This window comes from Lissotriton helveticus, chromosome 6, assembly GCF_964261635.1.
Source record: "Lissotriton helveticus chromosome 6, aLisHel1.1, whole genome shotgun sequence".
In the NCBI taxonomy this organism is placed as follows: Eukaryota; Metazoa; Chordata; class Amphibia; order Caudata; family Salamandridae; genus Lissotriton; species Lissotriton helveticus.
Genome location: NC_136067.1, coordinates 2037516736 through 2037538086, shown reverse-complemented (window position 1 = coordinate 2037538086; position 21351 = coordinate 2037516736). Strand labels below are relative to the sequence as shown.

Sequence of the window (21351 nt, the reverse complement as noted above, 5' to 3'; positions counted from 1 at the left end):
GGAAAAAAGAAGAACTGACGTCAGCGCGCGAGGGCGGCGTGTAAGTACTCCGGCGACCGTCATCCCAGCGCCAACGACGCCGACGCTGGACGTGGAGCCGCAGACGACGCCTACCGACGCGCAAGGGTACTGCTACGCAAAAGTTTCCGGATCCAGTCCGACGCCTGGGGATATTCTAAGGTAAGGAATCTAATACTAACCTGTTTCTTTCAGATATCAAACCGTTAACGCCAACAACGCCTTCTGCCCTGACCCATTACGATTCTCCTGAAACAAAGTCAGGAGAGCCCAATGACCAGTCCCTCCTGGATTTATCTTTCTTTAAGACTCCAACAAGACAAAAGACAAGACAAAAGTCGCGATTGAAGGGTATGACCCAGCTGCGTTTGAATCCACTACTATCTGGCCCCAGCTTTAACAAACCCTACAATGTCTGCATTAAATTATCATTCAGATAAACTTGACCTACAAGTCGACCTTCTAAATACACTCGCAGTATATACAGCAGAGATCGACAATAAACTGGAAGGCTTGAACACTCTAATACCAAAAGCACAATCTAAAGTCAACCTGACCCAAGCGATATGCTGCTGTTCACCAATAATCGATAGTCTATCTACGCTTCCGCAGTTCCTCGCCTTGGTCCTGACAGAAATAAGGAAATTAACATCAGGTCCGCAATACCAACCACATCCCCTATGCTCACATTCAATCAATGTAACCACTCAGAAAGTCAATGATCAAAGCACAAATCATAACAAAACTAGAAAAAGGACATTAGGTCTCACCAGTAAAAATCGATATTCAACCGATCAACGTCTCAGCTGCAGCTCCGTCTCCAGACAATCAAGCGGTACCCAAGGAGTACGGTATTTTTCAAATCACTAAACCAAATAATAAGAATAAAATTACATCAAAAATAGAAACACTGTCTACGTCCAAGAAAACGCAAAGTACCGATATCAGAGATGTCGGCCCAGGGATGGGAATAATGAATAAATCCCCTCAAAATCAACACCTGAGCAAAAGGGAAAGAAAGAGACTACGGAAAAAACGCAATAAACACAGTACAGCGACACAAAACATGACCAGTGGACAACCCCCCACCCCCAAACACACACACTGAAAAGGGCAACACACGACTTGGCTCAATCAGCGCTGTAAGTTTTGATAGTAACTTTTCACCATCACAAAAATCACTCTCACAATCAATTACAGAGCCAACTAGGGTTTCAACAAAATCTCCACAGCCCTTGATTTTAGATGAGCTGGAAAAGGTCACTAAGTCAGAAACATTACCTTATACCGTCAAGACCGGACTAGAAGATCCGACAATTCCAACAAATATGATAAACATACCAAAAGAAAACCGAAACAGGGAAGCCAAAGAACAGTGCGAGGATGAGTATGGGTCAAAAGGCAAGGAGAACTTTCAGATAACACTGCTTAAGAATCCAGACATACTACAAATGAGCAAACATCCCCCCAACATAGTGGACCACCAACTTCAAGGCGAACAAGTGGGACACGAGCAACAACTATTATATATTCAAAGGAGAATCGACCTACCCCAGACAATGGATAAAAACAACCACAAAACCCCTGGCCAGGATCCCACTACAACAAAGTAAAAAACCAAATTGTTATTTATCCCTGAATACCTCACCCAAGGACCACACGACATTTTGAACAGAGGGAACATCCTGAAACTTTTTAAATCTACCTCCGAACTGCGCCATATTGAATCCAACGATATAATTTAAATTGAATTTAAACCCATCAGAAGTAATCAACTTACTGAACCAACGTTAATCACGTTTTACACTGCAGCAATTAAGGAGCAGGTATTATCAAGGTCTGACCTATTTAACAAATGGGGCATTAAAATAGTTCCACAAACCGAACCACAGTACCCATCGGTTCTTGCAAAACCACCGGCCTCATTAGATAAACCAGGACCACCACCCCTCTCAATACTAAGATCAGCTAAAGGCCAATCCCCCGGAAGGGCCACCCGCCCTGAAACAGAGGAGCCCAAAACCACTGCAATTAACTCTGCATGGCTGCCAGCGGCCCTGGACGGGTGAAACTACAATTGAACTGGTATTCAACCCAGTCTCTCAGTATCAACGGTCTTACCCCGAAACTTCAATCTCCAGATGAGATAACGTTTTTAAAACATCACAAGGTTATATTATTGCAGGAAACATGGTCACTGGTTAGTCTTCCAATAGAAGGATACCTGGAATATAGAACTCTCGCTCAGAGGCTGCATAAATCTGGTCGGCCCAGCGGCGGTCTCACAATTTATATCTTGTCAAGTTAAATGTTAACATAGCTCACCTGACATTCAAGGAAGACTGGATCACCGACATAAGGATTGATAATCCCAAACAGACTGAACAACTAATTCTGATCAATGTTTATATTTCACCAAGCATCAGGGAGAAAAAATCCAAGTTCAATCACCTAATCGAGATTTTCTGCGAAATACAAAGTAACCACAAAAAAACAGCATGCTTAGTATCTGGCGACTATAATACAAATCTCTTTCAAGAACTCCCTGAAGAGTATGACGCACAGTGGCTAGACATTCTGGAACAAACAAAACCCACTGGTAACAAACATAGCAAACTCAGTGAATATATGGTGCTACAACTCAGTGTTCTGGGTTACACAATTTTCAATGGCCGCTTCCCTAAGGATAATCCACCAAACTGGACAAGATCCAATGGTCGTACTTACTCCTTTCTAGACTATACTATCTGCAACAAGTAAATTCTCCCCTTGATTGAGAATTATACCATAGCCGCACGAGGAGACAGCGATCATCGTCCCCAAGTGATTACCATGTCATTTGACATGGCCCGTCATGCCGTGACAAGCCAGACTTCAGAAGGAAATCACACTGAAAACCTTAAAAGGTTGAAATGGAATGACCAAATGCAGCGCTCTAAGATTTAAGGAGCTTCGAGGTATTCCCGCCTACTATAGCATGGGAACTCTTCTCCCAGGAATTGCTTAAAAACTTCCCACGCACCATACGAAAAACCAAACAAGGTAAATCAACAATAATAACAGCTGAAACTAAGAAATTAAAATCAATACGTAGTAGTGCGCTAAGACAAGTACGTAGGCATCCAGGGGAAGTTCACACATTCAATATATTTAAGCATGCCCAAAAAGCACTTCGACAAGCAATATTTCTTGAGAAAAACAAGCGCTCCGAGCAGTTTTGGTTAAAATTGATACACGCAAGTAAAAATCACAACCCAAAATCTTTCTGTTCGCTTGTTAACTCCAAAACACAAACCAGGAGGACAAAGGAGCGCTAACTTCTCTGAAGCCGAATGTGCATCCCATCTAATAACCCATTTTGAAGAACCGGAAAAGGAAGATGGTCCATTGCCCAAACCTCCACTTATGGCCCCACAATTCAATTTATGCCAACTGCTAGGTACAACATATGCTGGGCCACCCGAGAAACCTGCCAAATCAAACATAAGGATGCCATCGGCAACTGATACCAAATTGCTGCCTCAGCATGAAGAACCGCCCCATGGGCACCCACAACATTAGAAATTCTTACGGGAAGAACAGCACGAATTATAACTGAGGGCCGCTCAGATGGAGCTCCTGGGCCAAACGGTCTACCCCAGTCTCTGTATTAACAGGACACAGAATTCTGGGCCAATCAACTGGCACCCCTTTTTACTTATTGCTGGACTAACTAGGTATTACCAGAATCTTGGCATTGCGCCATTATACACTCAATTTACAAAAGTGGCAAGAGATCAGACCCGAAAAACTACAGGATGATCACTTTATTGGATGTGGAATCGACATACTATGCCAAACTGATCCTCCAAGATCTGGCGTCTTGGGCTACAAAAAAACAACTTATACCCTTTAACCAGACAGGATTTGTGCAAAAATCAGGTACCATAACAAACCTGCTTGCAATATCTGTCCTGTTGGACAAAGTGGCAGCCTCAGGAATGTTGATGCATGGTTGTTTCGTCGACTTTAAGGCCGCTTTTGACAGCGTACCCTGAAGCCGGCTATGGCTCAAATTGCGGAAATGGGGGATTCCACCAGTGCTCTTACAAGCCATAATTGCGCTACACGCTAACACATGGATCCGCATAAAACTTGGGGACGGATCGTATATCTCAAGGAAAATACAAACATCCCGCGGAGTGAAACAAAGCTGCGTGCTGGTGCCCCTTCTCTTCAATCTCTTCATTTACGATCTGTCAGAGTCACTTGATGAAGTCAACTCTCATCCTCCAAAAATCGCTGGGGTAAGAGTTAGTTATTTACTGTTCGCGGATAACCTGGTCTTGCTCAGCCACACTAGGGTCGGCTTGCAGAGACTACTTGATCAGCTGTCTCGTTATACAACCGAAAACGAACTAAAACTAAATTGAACAAAGACAAAGGCAATTACCTTTGGGCTGAGGAAATACCAAGGTGGCGGTTGGCAATACAAGGGCAAAAGCGTTGATAGTGCTATTTCATATAAGTATCTGGGGGTCCACATGGTTAAAAGGGGCTCATTCTCCAAACATAGAGAGGCGGTAGAAGCCAAAGCCTTGACAATCCAGGTGGCAGTCAAGACCCTCGCAAGGCAACTGTCTGGTCCAAGCCTGACCCAACTTATAAGTATTATGAAGGCAAAAATGATGAACTTCTTTACCTATAGCCAGGAGATCATGCAAGGGAAAGACAATAGCCATGTGAACAAAACAATAACAAGAATCTTCAAACAAGTGCTGAGCCTTCCAAAAAGTTCATCCCCGGCTCAAATACGTCTCGAGTTTGGTCTTCAAGATCACCAAGCGGTAGGGGTTGGAGCATTCATCACGCTGTGCAACAAGTTGCACACCTCCAGAAAGGATACCTGGAGGCCCTTTTGTGGCAGGAAATCTCAGTAGGTCAGTTTGGTAGATCATACTGGCGTTACTTACAAGATGCCCTAAAACTCCTGGACGCAGAAGAAATCTGGAGCTCCAATCCATCGCAGCAGGCACTTAATATCCACATTAAAAAAATTTGTGCCTCTGGTCTTTCCACTCGGACAGAGCCCAACTGGCACAACGTAAGCACGCCTGGGCAATCGTATCAGGGTTTAAGCCAGGGACAGTGGCACTCCATTTGTCATGTGCCTATTCAGTGTTGTGGAAAAAAATATTTTTGGCCCTCAGAATGGGTGAATGGCCATTCCTGCATCATCTGCCAAGTTGGCGACGCAGTAATACCAACATAATGTGCATGGGGTGTGGGAGTAGCAAGGAAACAATTGAGCATGTGTTCTGCCTCTGTCCTGTACTCCTTGACAATTGAAAGATATTGCTGAAGAGCGAATGGAACAAACTTGGCATCTGCATGTGTCGACAAGCTATCCTTGCATCAATGAACCCGGATAACCCACTGCTTAATATCCGGTTCACCAAGATCGTCACAAAAGCAGTAAAAATATTTTTAATAGGTGAGAGCCAGCAAGCAAACAATTGTTAATCACAATAGGGAGGATTAAGTCCAATGTTGTTTTGTTGATTTACCCACTTCTCCGTACTACTCAACAGCAGTTGATTATGGCCTTTTGCACATGGACCATTTTGCTTTCTTGTGTGCCCCTGGATCTTTTAAACTATTAGGGATTTTACCTTACACACGGAATTGCACTATTAGTGGTATTAGTCAACTCCACATAAACTAATGTTTTGTCCTGTGGCCCTGGCAGATGCCAAATCAGAACAGACAACCATGGCTCTTAACTGTTTCCTAATCATTTCTTAATAAGTCTTATTGTCAAGATGAAGTTAACATCTTACTATTATGAACAAATATAAACTTCCAGGTCTTTTAACTTTTTATTGATGAACTTACATTTTTTTTATTTTTAGATGTGATGGTACAATTGCACTAAACGGACGCATTTGGGTGGACTCTAAAAAAACTAAGAGGAAACAATGTAACCAAAAACCCAGGACTAAGATAACGTCCGTCTTCAGTTCTACGTGTAGATATTGTTGTACGTGTAAATAATGGTAATTATTTGACATATGTTTTTTATTAGCGACACATAATCATCCTTGTAATGATTTTTATTAATCAAACAATAAAGTATTTCAGTTGTCTAATTCAGTGATAACTGATATACTACCTCCTTCTTACCTCAAGGAATCGTGATATGTCCCTCTTGTCACTGACCCCCATTGCCACCACATTCTCAAATAGCCAGAAGAATGGTCGGTCGTCACTTTCTTTGGGTCGAGCTTCATGAAGGAGTCGGTAGAACTCAAAAAATAGGCGACCAGTTCCCTCTAGGGCGGAAAAAACAGAACCATCACTATTCACATCTCAGGCAGACTTGTACTCAGGCAGCGGTTTGTACATTATCAATAAGTAGACTAGGGCAAAAGCTGTTAATGATAAAAAACAATCACCCAAAGAAAACAACAGTCTGAGAAACAGGGCTTCAGATTATATTTTGCAAGGAAATGTTACTTCTCACTTTTAAAGTTTGGAACAAAATAGCTTTTAATAGTAAAAAAAAAAATCAATTCACTCAACTTGTCCTAATGCACAAGTTACTACTTGTGTAACGATATATCTGTAAGAGACATTAGTTAGTGATAGATTCCTTACCTTAGAATATCCCCAGGCGTCAGACTGGATCCGGAAATTTTTGCGAAGCAATACCCCTGCGCGTCGGTAGGCGTCGTCTGCGGCTCCGCGTCCGTCGTCGTTAGCGCCGGAATGACGTCGTTGGAGTACTTAGACGCCGCCCATGCGCACTGACGTCAGTTTTGATACACAGCTTTTCCGCGCCAGATACGCAGAGCCATGATAGAACCAACACTGGTGCCAAGAAACTAGGGCCCTGAAAGGGGATGACCTTAACCCTAGATATCGGTTCGCAGAACGGGGAGGATGGGTGGGTCGGTAAGGAATCTATCACTAACTAATGTCTCTTACAGATATATCGTTACACAAGTAGTAACTTGTGTATCTGAAAGAGACACGTTAGTGATAGATTCCTTACCTTAGAATAGATACCCCAGCAATACCAACCCCGGTGGTGGGTCTGCGAACCAATAATCACACCAGAAAGTCCTAGAGGACGGAACAGCCAAAGAAGCCATCCCTCCGGACTTGACTGTCCAGGTAGTAGTGTTGTGCGAACGTGTGCAGCGAGGCCCACGTAGCTGCCTGAAAATGTCCTGTAAGGGCACTCCCCGGCCCAGGGCAGTTGTAGTTGCCGTGGCCCGAGTGGAATGAGCCCTCAATCCAACAGGGGGCTCCTTCTTAGCCATGGAGTAAAATGCCTGGATACACAAGATGATCCACCGGGAGATGGTCCGCTTGTGTACCGCCTTCCCCTTCTTAGCACCCACGTAGCCAACAAAGAGTTGGTCATCCACCCGGAACTGGCGTGTGCGATCCAAATAGAATGAGAGCGCACGTTTTGGGTCCAGACGGTGGAGCCGCTCTTCCTCTTTAGAGGGATGCGGAGGCGGAAAGAAGGTTGGCAAGGTGATGGACTGCCCAATGTGGAGGGCTGAGACAACCTTTGGCAGGAAATATGGCTTCATACGTAACACAACCTTGTCCGGATAGACAGAAAGGAAAGGTGGAGTACAAGAAAGGGCCTGGAGCTCACTCACTCTCCTGGCAGAGGTGATGGCAACCAGGAAAGCAGTCTTTAGAGTCAGAAGACGAAGAGGACAGTTGTGAAGTGGCTCAAAGGGAGCGCACATCAGGAAGGTAAGAACAAGGTTCAAGTCCCACTGGGGCATCACGAAGGGAACAGGAGGGAACATGTGCGTGATGCCCTTAAGAAATCGATTTACAATAGGGGACTTGAACAAAGAAGGCTGATCAGGTAGCCTTAAGAAGGCAGAAAGGGCAGAAAGGTAGCCCTTGACAGTGCCCAGAGCAGAGCCCTGCTGGGCAAGAGAAAGAAGGAAGAGGAGAACCTCAGAAAGGGGGGCAGAGAGTGGATCCACAGCCTTTGCTGTGCACCATGCCACAAATCTGTTCCACCTGCAGGCGTATACCGACTTTGTGGAGGGACGCCTGGCTGCCAGAATGACATTACAGACTTCGGGAGGCAAGTCAAATGGCCTCAACTGTCGCCGCTCAATCTCCACGCTTGTAGTTGGAGACTGGACAGGTTTCGGGTGGAGGACCGTCCCCTGCTGCTGCGACAGAAGGTCCTCCCGAAGGGGCAGACGAATCGGGGGATATACTGACATGCTGAGTAGCTCGGGATACCAGTATCTTCGTGCCCAGTCCGGAGCCACAAGGATGACTTGGGCCCGGTCGCGCCTGATCTTCAGCACTCTGGGCAGAAGTGGTATAGGCGGAAAGGCGTACAACAGACCGCAACTCCACTCGCGACGAAAAGCGTCTCCGAGCGAGTGCCGCCTTGGAAATTCCAACGCGCAGAACTGATGACATTGCGCGTTCTCTTCGGTGGCGAATAGATCTAACCAAGGCTCTCCCCATTGCTGAAAGAGGCCTTGCGCCACGTCCGAGTTCAGACGCCATTCGTGATCCATCATGCACCGACGGCTGAGTTTGTCCGCCCTGGCATTCAGAGAACCTGCCAGGTGTTGAACTACCAGGGTCACACCCTGACTTTCCAGCCACTGCCAGAGGCGCAGAGCCTCCTGGCATAGGGTCCACGACCCCACCCCGCCCTGTTTGTTGCAGTACCACATGGCGGTGGTGTTGTCCGTGAACACCTGCACTACACTACCCCGGACAGAGGGGAGGAATGCCTTCAGCGCTAGACGAATCGCCCGTAACTCCAACAGGTTGATGTGGAGCCGGGCCTCCGCCGGAGACCAGAGTCCTCTGATCTCCGCCTCTCCCATGTGGCCACCCCAGCCCTGGAGGGACGCGTCCGTCACAACTACGTGCTCCGGGTGGGCTAGGGAGAGGGATCTGCCACTGACCCAATCGCGGTCCGTGAGCCACCACTGCAACTGTCTTGCAGTGCCCTCCGAGATCAAGACGTGATCGGACAAGTTGCCCTGATGCTGGGCCCACTGAAACTTCAGGTCCCACTGCAGAGCCCGCATCCGCCACCGGGCGTGACGCACCAGTAGGATGCAGGAGGCCATCAGCCCCAGAAGCCGCAGCGTCAACCTGACTGAGACTCGGGATAAAGGCTGAAAGATGGGAATCAGAGCCTGAATATCCCGAACCCGCTGTTCGGGAGGGTAAACCCGAAACTGCGCCGAGTCTAGAACCGCTCCGATGAAGAGGAGCTTCTGAGAGGGACACAGGTGCGACTTCGGCACATTGATGGAGAACCCCAGCAAATGCAGGAGGTCGGCCTTAGTCTGGAGGTGGCTGACGACTGATTGGGGCGAGCCCGCCTTCAACAACCAGTCGTCGAGGTAGGGGAAGACTGACACCCCTAACCTGCGCAGATGAGCTGCAACCACCGCCACCTTCGTGAACACCCGTGGGGCGCTCGTAAGGCCAAAGGGGAGCACGGTAAACTGAAAGTGCTCGTGGCCTACCGTGAACCGCAGGTAACGCCGGTGGGCCGGCAGGACGGGGATGTGAAAATAAGCGTCTGGCAAGTCCAACGCTACCATCCGGTCTCCGGGGTCCAGGGCAGCTAAGACCTGAGCCAAAGTCAGCATCTTGAACTTCTCTTGACGGAGGAAGCCGTTGACGTTCCGTAGGTCCAAGATCGGGCGTAGCCCCCCTTGCCCTTCTTGGGCACCAGAAAGTAGTGGGAGTAACATCCACACCCTACTTCTGGTCCAGGAACGCGCTCGATGGCCCCCTTGTCCAAGAGGGCCATGACTTCCTCTTGCAGAAGTTGCAAGTGATCCCCCAACACGCGGTGGAATTGCGGTGGCATGGCTGGAGGGGTCGCCTCGAAGGGGAGGGAGTAGCCCCTTCGGACGATTTGCAGCACCCACTTGTCCGATGTGACAGTGCGCCAGTGGAAGTGGTGATGGCGAACCCTGCCTCCCACAGGCGTCATATGGGCCTGAAAGCTCGGACTAGGAAGGTTTGGAGGCAGGTGCTGCGGAGGGAGGTGTGGACTGGCCTCGCCGCTGACCCCGACCTCCGCCGCCACGGCGGTTTCCACGGCCGCCACCGCGCTGCTGGGTATTCTGCGGTGCGTGGCTGGCAGCACGTGTGGGGATGCCCCTTCCGTGGCCACGAAAGGAGCGAAAGGCACCCGATTGCTGGCGCGTGGTCGAGAGGCCTAAGGACTTGGCCGTAGCCCTGGAGTCCTTAAATCGCTTCAGCGCATGGTCTGCCTTGTCGCCAAAAAGGCGACGGCCATCGAACGGCATATCCAGGAGGGTGGCCTGGACATCGGCCGGGAAATTGGCGGACCTCAACCAGGCGTGGCGTCGAACCGCCACCGTCGTTGCCATCACCCTGCCCAGTGAGTCCGTGGTATCCAGTCCACACCGGATAGAGTATCGTGCCGCATCTCGACCCTCCACAAGGGCTTGGGCGAGTTTAGCCCGGACCTCCTCCGGGCATTGTGGCAGCACGTCCGCGACCGTGTCCCACAGGGTGTGGGTGTAGCGGCCCAAGAGACATGCGGTGTTGACAGACCGCAGTCCCAAACTCAGGGACGAGAACACTTTCTTTCCGAACTGTTCGTATCTCTTGGGATTCCCGATCGGGCGGGGCCGTCGGGAATGCGGTCTGGGAAGTGAAGGCCTGGATAACCAGGCTCTCGGGGGTGGTGTTGGTTGGACAAGAAGCAAGGGTCGCCCGGGGCCGGGCGGTAGCATCTGGCCACGTTCCTATCCACAGGCGGACCTGTGGCGGGCTTGGACCAAGTGCCCACAAGAACGTCACATAGGGCTTCATTAAACGGCAACGTAGTGCCCTCATTAACACTACGTTGTAAGCAGCCCCCTCCTCCGTAGCCACGGTGGGAGGTGAGACAAATCCAGTGTCTGGCGAGGTGTCAATACCACTGGCCTCCCCAAGCTCATATGTCCAGTCCTCTTGTGACTGGCAATCCTGTGCCAGAGGGTCCTCAGACCCCTCCCAATCACCCCCGGCATCAGTCTCCTGTAATCCAGGGTCAACAGACTGGGCCTCCTCATGGAAATAGAAATTTCCAAAGGCCGCCGTTCCGGCGCCAGAGTCGGACCGAAGGGCAGACTGGGGACGGCGTCCAGAATGGGCGCCGGGGGCGACACCCTCGGGGCCGGTGAGGTCGTGAGGTTGACCGGCGACGACCCGGATGCGGATCCTGTGAGGTCCTGCGGCGCCGGGACCGAAGTCGCCGGCGGCGCCGGAGCCGAAGCACCCGACAGCGTCGGGGCCGAAGCGCCCGACCTGCTAGGGCCTCCAGCCGGGACCGCTGGGCCCGGAGGCGCAGCTGGGCCTGGCAGAGGAGGGAGGGACTTCATGGCCATGAGGTACCGCACGACCTCCTCCGGCGTCGCGCCGTGCCCAGGGACCCAAAGGTGTGGGGCAGGCGGCGACGCTTGCGACTCTCGCGGAGCCGCGTGGGCGGTGTCGCCCGAACCCCCGGCCGCATCGTGCGAGCGTCGGGGTGGGTCGGAGGAGCGATGATGCCGCTCCGACCTCTCATGCCTCTTACCTGAGGGCTTGGATCCCGACGACCGATGTCCACTCCCGGAGCTGCGGGGACTCCGACCCCGCGACCGGTCCCTCGACCTCCCGTGGGACCGGGACCTGGAATGGTGCGGGGCCGACTGCCGGAGCTCGAGCCGCTTGCGGGACCGCTCCCGCCTAGTCTTCGACGTCAGGGCCCGGCAGTCGGAGCAGGTGCGGTCGTCGTGGTCGAGGCCTAAGCACTTCAGGCACCGGCGATGGGGGTCCGTGACCGACATCAGTCGGTCGCACTTCGAACAGGGCTTGAACCCGGGCATCCCTACCGGCACCGATAGAGTCGAAGACTCGAGAAAGAAATGATTGAAAAAGTATCAAAAAGTTTAGTCAAAAAATGACTAGGGGTAGAGCTTCTCCGGATCTGCGCTAGCTGGCGCGGAAAAAAGAAGAACTGACGTCAGCGCGCATTGGCGGCGTCTAAGTACTCCGACGACGTCATTCCGGCGCTAACGACGCCGAACGCGGAGCCGCAGACGACGCCTACCGACACGCAGGGGTATTGCTACGCAAAAATTTCCGGATCCAGTCTGACGCCTGGGGATATTCTAAGGTAAGGAATCTATCACTAACGTGTCTCTTTCAGATGATTAATTATTTTAAGCTGAAGAAAGTGTACATTGTAAGAATATATGTACTACGTATTGTGAAAAACGAAAAACTCCTGTAACTACAGTTTGTGTTATTTCCAGTAATTAACCCGAGAATCATATCCAGTAAAAAGTGTTAAAAGAGAAATGCACTTGAAACACACTTTTTAAATTACATCTTGTGCAGTGAATTAACCTCATTGTGCGACCCAAACTCTAGCAACTAACATGTTAAGGCTTGCAACTCTACTCCGTCCAGAAGCTTCCACAGCTCAGATTTATTTAGCTAATCACAGGTATCAAGGAAGAGCCTCACGAAAACAGAAAGTAAGTTTGCAGGGGAAATTTTGAAAGATATCAAAGCTTGAGAACTGCTGATACAGGTAAGTAACTCTATTCTCCAGTTTTTCTTATTTCCCAGATTCCCATGCTTAAAGAAAATAAGTCTATTACCTGTAACTGTAGTTCCCAAAGTATTGGAATCTTTCATAGATTCACATGCTTGAATCATTCCCAGCGTCGAGACGGGAGTCCCCGGTACATCAAAATAGCAATGCAAAGCTAATAAAAGCAGAAACTAGGCTTAGGCCCATTCCAGTTTTGTAAAATATCTGCATTGTTTTGTAAAAAAACCAAAAGTCTATCCTGAACCAATCAGGATCTCTCACCCTCGAGAACACTCCTTAGAGAACCTTAGACCCTCAGATTTTCACAGGCCACGTGCAAAAGATACACCTGAAAAATTCCAAAGGTGATCTCAGGGGAGAAGGTTGGGTCGAATGTGAATCTAGGTATGATTACAATACTGGAGAATTACAGTTACAGGTAAGTAACTTATTTTCTTACTCCAGTATTGGACCTTTCATAGATTCACATTCTTGAATAAGAGTACCTAGCAGCACAATTTTTCTTGTGTCTTTCCAAGCATGTCAAATCCATATTGTTAACCTTTAGACAAGCAGATATTCCTTAAATCATCAGTCTTGAAACTGATACTGATTGCACTGAGAAACATTTGTACAATTTAAACATAATATAAGTAAGGGGGGGGGCGCTAGAGGGCGCACTGCGGGATGGCTGCCTACTAAGACAGCTCCGCCGGTCAGGCCCAAAATGTGACAATAAAAGCGATCTGCAGGTGTAAAACTGACAACAAATACCAGAACTGAGGATCGGAAGGTGTCGAACGCAAGGCGTGAGCAAGGAGACAGTGGTAACATGCTGTAAACGCCGGCAATTTGGAGAAAATAGCTGCGCGCGTGAACTGCTCTGAGGTGAACAAGATGGCGGCGCCCTAAAGTGAAAGAGGACCGGAGCGAGTGCGGCGCTGAAATCGGAGGTGCGGCGCATTTCAGTAAGAAAACGCTATATTTATCGTGCACTAGTGGAGACGAACCCCGCGATTTAATGCCAGGACAACCAGAAGTGATTGAAGGGAGCTGATGAGGCGCCGATGGTTGAGTTTGCTATCAATCGGTGCAAAATGGCGGGGGGCAATCAGGGCGGCGACCTTTGATGTGGGACATGCGCTAGGTACAAAGGATAGCGGCTCTTTGCGATAACGGGACAGTGAGACTAGCACTTGCATTACATCCGGCTAGGATGAATGTGTTCCGCGATGCGGGTCCCGCACTGACGCTGCGGCCACTCCCAGCCACTGTGCATATGCCTTAACTAGCGCTCCTGATGTATAGCGCTCCATGGGGAGATAATGTCGCTCAGCTGTGAAGAAGCACATATAAAAGATCGGCTATACGGCGTGGTTGCCGAGCAAGTGGTTGTGCTCCGACTAAACGCTAGTTCAACTGTGTGAGAAGTTGGCCTGATGTGCAGTGCTCACTATTCTAGTGATCACTATATATCAGTCCAAACAACCCTTATTGATGATTGGTTGTAAGTCAACCTTATAGACCAGCTATCCTAGTAGCATGGATAGGAGCAGTCTAAGGCTAAGACTCTAGAGGGCGTGTTAAGCCAGCTGTTTTACCATCACATTACCCCTTGAACACCCAGTGAAAGGACACCACACAAGTTGTTATGAAAATAAACAGTGTATTTATTTATAACAAGACTACCCTGGCTCTTTATGAGACAGGGAGCTAAGCACACAACAAAACTCATAAAATACTTCAAGTCGCACAATTTACACAAATGCCCGAGGGGCACGAAAAACCATATACTACAAAAGTGGAATGCGAATTACTAGCAGGTAAGTAACGATTCTCAGAGGCTTTGGGATCGCTAGGGCTGGACTACTGAATCTTTAGATTACTAGCAGGAGGCCTAGGGAACTCGGGTGCAGAGTGTGCACTCTCACGCGGGATGCGGGACAAAGTCTATGGAAACTAGAATTCACAAAGTTAGTGTTCTCGGGCGAACCCGACTAGGTAGGTCAAAAACGAAAGTGGATCTGGACCCTTGGATAGTGAGGCTATGCTGAGGCACCGAAATGCCGAAGTTACCTAGCCCAGGGGCTGCAGCTGCATAGGTCTGAAAAGACGTCGGGATTCTCCGTTGACGAACCAGGAGCCTGAAGGAAAGGAGTTGCTGGCAGGCGACCAGTGAAGATTGTTCGGGTGATCCAAGCCTGGATCGAAGATAGATGACACCTGAAAGCAGAGGGGACCAAGTTCGTGACTACTAGCCAGTAGTCAGGTGGCACCAGGAGGGCACCGGATGGTAGTCACCTCGACTAGGTGAGTGGGCGACGCTGGGCTCTGTAGTCTCACGGACCAGGAGGCGTTGTCGGCGACCAGGATGGAGGTACGAGCTGTCCCACGATGGATGATGCTCTCGACGTCGCTGGACCCAGGATTGGGGCAACAAGTCTTGGCAAATTCAAGCCCACGCGGTGGACCTAAAATGGCGTCTGGAGTGGACCAGGAGGGTCCGGGGTGCTCCTCTCTTGGAAGGGAGCAAGGGCCAGTCTGGAGCAACCAGACCAGCAACAGTGATGTCGTCGGGCGTCGTTAAGAAGGCCACAAGCCAGCGGGCTAGTAGCCAAACAACGCGGTGACTAGCAAAAAGCAGAAGGGCCCCACGCAGATCGTGGAGATGCTGGGAGGCTGAACTTCGGTGCTGGGGCTGCTCAGGGTTGGGGCTTCTCGGACCCCAAAGCACTCACCAGAGGATCCCTCGGCAGTCGTGCTGGAAAGAAGTCGTGCAGTCTTGAAGATGGCCGGTCCCTCGAGGTCTCGTCGCACCCACGGTTCTCAGCTTGGCTGTAGAGGTGGGTAGAGGTCAGAGGTGCCAGGGAAGCCGGTTCTCGTCGAGCTGGGCAGTCAGATTCCAGAGGAAGGACTTGCAGCAGACCGCAGTGTTCTTAAGATGGTGCCTGCGGATGCAGGGTGACTACTCCTTAGTCACAAGGGAGAATCTTGAAGAAGAAATCTTGATGTCCTTTCGTAGAAAGTCGTGTCTTGATTCCAAAGATGATCTAATTTGGAAGAGGGCCTGCTCCTACCTTTATCTTGGAAAAGGGGGCTGGCACGCGACTAAGTCCTGCCCTATGGGTGGGACCAGGAGGGGGGTGGTTACACCCCTCTCCTTTGGCGGGCTTTCCCCAGCTCAGGGGCTGGTGTGCCCCTGGAACTGGTTCAAGCCGGCCTATGCACAGTGAGCACCGGGGTGCCACTTGCAGTCACCTTCCTCTGTAGCCCTGCCTACCTGGAATACACAAAACCCTGTCTGGGACGGTGCTGGCACCGCCCCTGGCAGGAAACCCTTTGTCCTTGCCTCCTGCTCTGGGAGGACTCCCAGCAGCAGGAGGGCAGACTTGTGTCTCGGTGGCAGCATCCATGTTGTGGATGCCAAGGCTCTGTCTGACTTTAACCAGGGTTACAGGTTACATCCATGTCGTGTCCCTCTAGAAGGGAGGAATGCTAACCCCGTCGCCAGAATTGGCGAGGGGTTAGTATTCCAATTCGTATGACACCTTACTCGACATGTTTTGATAAAGCGATACCAGAGTTGGCATATAACCGCGAGGATTATAATGCACTTAAGAGTATATGGTATGCGATATCATGGAAACGGCTAAGGGATAGATCCCGAAAGCCGCAGACAGGCTCAGCTCATGCCAGAGCACTATCTCACACGATTCCAAGCACTCTGCCTTCAGGATTGTTAAGGCCTGCCATAGGAGTGACTGATAGGAGATCTGTGTGTCCATTTAGGTTTAGATATAGGAATACTATATCTAAAGCAAAGGGTGTTTACACCTCCTTGCCCCAGCTGTCGTGCAGCCAGTTGTGTCAGATTTAGTTAGTCAGTCCAGGGGTGGCATAATACATGCTGCAGCCCCTGGGAGACTTCTGGGTGCACCTCAGCCCTGGTTACAGGGACTTGAGAGGGCCCAGTGCCAATTCAGTACCTGGGTACAATTTGGATTACAGAGAACAGCTAGGCTGTGGGTCTGATTAGCAGGCCCACAGCGAGGGAAAGTCGTAAACCAGTGAAGCAAAAAGCAAAAATCTGGGTGATCATAGGATTGCAGACCCTACTCTCCTACAAACTGCATGAGAGCTGGCAATCCAACTACTTGGTACTAGAATGATGAGGATAGTGGGATATGACATATGTGAGGTTCCCGGTCTGATGGCTACTGTCATGTGAGACTCAAGATGTGTGGTTATTGGGATCACTGTGTACTGGTAATCGCGCCAAAAGCTGGGTGAGAAGGACTCGAGGCTACGAAGTGGCTGTCTATTTGGCACTGTTATTGGCTGATCTGTCTATGTGGTGGGGGAAGCCGAGTCTGAAAGGCACTGCGATTCCTGCCACGTCCTGCGCCTACCGCTAATTGTCAGAGAATTTTGCTAGGCAGTGGCGATTTGTTAGCAGCTGAAAGGTCGTGGTGCGGTAGTGACCACGCGCTGTAGAGCGAGACCTGTGCACCAACACATGCGCACCACATGTATAAACAATACTTCATTCCTGAGACTGAGGTGCTTAATAAAGCGAAAATGGGAGAGCCGGACAAGCAACAGACCAAGATGTCATTTGAAGCAATAAAGAACACCAGAAGCGAGACGGCGAACTCGGATACTGAACTTGAAACTGACAATGGTCCTTGCGCTGGAATGGAATGGGTATTGCAGGCCATTCAACAAAGTCTACAGGATATAAATGGAAAACTGGATACCATCACCTCACGGGTCGATAATATAGCGGCTAAATTGGACAAGCACGGAGAGCGTCTTGTGGAGGCCGAAACGCGTATATCTGCGGTGGAAGACGAATCGCACGGCACAACCCAAAAGTGCAAGGAGATGGAAAGGCTGCTGGACACTATCAAAAATAAAGCGGAGGATTTGGAAGCGAGATCTCGTTGCAACAACATCAGAATCGCTGGAGTTCCGGAGTCCACAAACACAGGACGGAAGGAAACCTATGTGGAGGAAATGCTTCGAAGTGTGTCTGGTGCAGAACACCTTTCAGGGGTCTTCCTGATAGAACGCGCGGACAGATCCTTAGTCCCGAGACCAAAACCTGGCACTACTCCAAGACCCATCATAGCTCGAGTCCTCAATTATAGAGATCGAGATGTAATTTTGAGATTGGCTCGAGAAAAACAGCAGATTACCTATCAGGGAAATGCATTAGAATTCTACCCAGACTTCACAATGACAGTTCAAAGAATTCAACCCAGCGAAAAAAAAACGGAGCTATTTGGGAATAGAGTATGCTATACTTTACCCAGCCCGACTGCGCGCTACGCACACGTGCCGCTCTACAATTCTCCAGACACCGAAGGCAGCGCAAGACTATCTAAAGAAACTAAACAATAAGCGGAAAGAACAAAAAAGAGCAGAGCAGAACCAAGACTCAGAGTAGCCATTTCTAGGACGGAAGCACAAGTTACGTACCTTCCGTAACAATATATCTGTAAGAAACAGTAGTAAGTGTTAGATTCCTTACCTTAGAATATCCCCAGGCGTCAGACTGGATCCGGAAAGTTTTGCGTAGCAGTACCCCTGCGCGTCGGTAGGCTTCGTCTGCGGCTCCGCGTCCGTCTTCGGGATGACGTCGGAGTACTTAGACGCCGCCATTGCGCGCTGACGTCAGTTCTTATACACAGCTTTTCCGCGCCAGAAACGCAGAGCCATGATAAAAAACAACACTGGTGCCATGAAACTAGGGCCCTCAAAGGGAAGAACCTTAACCCTAGATATCGGTTCGCAGAACGGGGAGGATGGGTGGGGCGGTAAGGAATCTAACACTAACTACTGTTTCTTACAGATATATCGTTACCGAAGGTAAGTAACTTGTGCATCTGAAAGAAACAGGTTAGTGTTAGATTCCTTACCTTAGAATAGATACCCCAGCAATACCAACCCTGGTGGTGGGTCTGCGAACCAATGACAACACCAGAAAGTCCTGGAGAACAGAACGGCCGAAAAAGCCATCTCTCCAGACTTGGCTGTCCAGGCAATAGTGTCTAGTGAATGTGTGCAGCGAGGCCCAAGTAGCTGCCTGACAGATGTCCTGCAAGGGGACTCCCCAACCCAGGACAGTAGTAGCCGCCGTGGCCCGAGTCGAATGGGCACGCAGCCCCACAGGAGGATCCTTTTTAGCCAGTGAATAACAAGCCTTTATGCACAAAACAACCCGTCAAGAAATGGTTCGTTTGTGCACCGCCCATCCCTTCTTAGCGCCCACGTAACCAACAAAGAGCTGGTCATCCACCCGGAACTGGCATGTGCGGTCCAGATAGAATGAGAGTGCACGTTTTGGGTCCAGACGGTGGAGCCTCTCATCCTCTTTTGAGGGATGGGGAGGCGGATAGAAGGTGGGCAGGGTGATAGACTGCCCAATGTGGAAGGCTGTGACCACTATGGGCAGGAAAGAGGGAAGCGTTCCCAATACAACTTTGTCCGGATGGACAGAGAGCAAAGGAGGTTGGGAAGATAGGGCTTGGAGCTCACTTACTCTCCTGGCAGAGGTGATGGCACCCAGGAATGCAGTCTTAAGAGTTAGAAGACGAAGAGGGCTATTGTGAAGTGGCTCGAAAGGAGCGCATATCAAATAAGTCAGAACAAGGTTCAAGTCCCACTGAGGCATCACGAAAGGAACAGGAGGAAACATGTGAGTGATGCCCTTCAAAAATCCATTTACAACAGGGGACTTGAAAAGAGAAGGCTGATCAGGAAGCCTCAAGGCTGAAATGGGGCAGAGAGGTAGCCTTTGATAGTGCCCAGAGCAGAGCCCTGCTGGCCAAGAGAAAGAAGAAAGAGGAGAACCTCTGAAAGGAGGGCAGAAAGGGGATCCACAGCCTTCGCTGTGCACCATGCCACAAATTTATTCCACCTGCAGGCGTATACCGATTTTGTGGAGGGACGCCTGGCTGCCAGAATCACATCACAGACTTCAGGAGGCAAGTCAAATGGCCTCAACTGTCGCCGCTCAATCTCCACGCATGGAGGTGGAGACTGGACAGGTTCGGGTGGAGGACCTTCCCCTGCTGCTGCGACAGAAGGTCCTCCTGAAGAGGCAGACGACTAGGGGGATAGACTGACATGCTGAGTAGCTCAGGATACCAGTATCTTCGTGCCCAATCCGGAGCCACAAGGATGACTTGGGCCCGGTTGCGCCTGATCTTCTTCAGCACCCTGGGCAGAAGTGGTATAGGCGGAAAGGCATACAACAGACCGCAACTCCACTGGCGACGAAAAGCGTCTCCGAGCGTGCGCCGCCTTGGAAACTGACATTGCGCGTTCTCTTCGGTGGCGAATAGATCTAACCAAGGCTCTCCCCACTGCTGAAAGAGACCATGCGCCACATCAGAGTTCAGATGCCATTCGTGATCCATCATGCACCGGCGGCTGAGTTTGTCTGCCCTGGCACCTGCCAGGTGGTGAACCACCAGGGTGACGCCCTGGTGTTCCAGCCACTGCCAGAGGCGCAGAGCCTCCTGGCAAAGGGTCCACGACCCCACCCCACCCCTGTTTGTTGCAGTACCACATGGCGGTGGTGTTGTCTGTGAACACCTGCACTACACTTCCCCGGACAGAGGGAAGGAATGCCTTCAGTGCAAGTCGGATCGCACGCAGCTCCAGAAGGTTGATATGGAGCCGGGACTCCGCCGGAGACCAGAGGCCTCTGATCTTCATCTCTCCCATGTGGCCCCCCAGCCCAGGAGGGACGCATCAGTCTTCCACTACGTGCTCCGGTTGGGGTAGGGAGAAGGATCTGCCACTGACCCAATCACGGCCGTGAGTCACCACTGCAACTGTCTCGCAGTGCCCTCCGAGATCAGGACGTGGTCGGACAGGTTGCCCTGATGCTGGGTCCACTGAAACTTCAGGTCCCACTGCAGAGCCCGCATCCGCCATCTGGCGTGAAGCACCATAAGGATGGAGGAGGCCATCAGCCCCAGAAGCCGCAGCGTCAACCTAACCGAGACTCGGGATAAAGGCTGAAAGATCGGAATCAGAGCCTGAATATCCAGAACCCGCTGTTCGGGAGGATAAGCCCGAAACTGCACTGAATCCAGAACCGCTCCGATGAAGAGGAGCTTCTGAGAGGGACACAGGTGTGATTCGGCACATTGATGGAGAACCCCAGCAGGTGCAGGAGGTCGGCCGTAGTCTGGCGGTGGCTGACGACTGTCTGGGGCGAGCCCCTCTTCAACAACCAGTCGTCGAGATAGGGGAAGACTGACACCCCTAATCTGCGCAGATGAGCTGCGACCACCGCCATCACTTTCGTGAACACCCGAGGGGCGCTGGTAAGGCCGAAGGGGAGCACGGTAAACTGGAAGTGCTCGCGGCCTACCGTGAACCGCAGGTAACGCCGGTGGGCCGGCGGAATGGGGATGTGAAAATATGCGTCCTGCAAGTCCAACGCTACCATCCAGTCTTCTGGGTCTAGGGCAGCTAAGACCTGAGCCAAAGTCAGCATCTTGAACTTCTCCTGCCGGAGGAAGCCGTTGACGTTCCGCAGGTCCAAGATAGGACGTAGGCCCCCTTTGCCTTCTTGGGAACCAGAAAGTAGTGGGAGTAACAACCACACCCTACTTCTGGTCCAGGAACGCGTTCGATGGCCCCCTTGGCCAAGAGGGCCGTAACTTCCTCTTGCAGAAGTTGCAAGTGATCCCCCGACACGCGGTGGTACTGCG

At 50.6% G+C, this 21351-nt stretch overlaps 1 protein-coding gene across 8 annotated transcripts in view; it reads right to left on the bottom strand.

Annotated features, from left to right (window-relative positions):
• Positions 1 to 21351, bottom strand: part of DNMT3A (DNA methyltransferase 3 alpha) — a 2120215-nt gene that overhangs the window by 241484 nt on the left and 1857380 nt on the right. For all 8 annotated transcript variants that reach the window (XM_078650037.1, XM_078650035.1, XM_078650036.1 and 5 more), the window contains one exon: positions 6181 to 6329. In XM_078650037.1, the coding sequence (XP_078506163.1) occupies positions 6181 to 6329 (149 nt within the window). The remainder of the gene's footprint in view (positions 1 to 6180; positions 6330 to 21351) is intronic.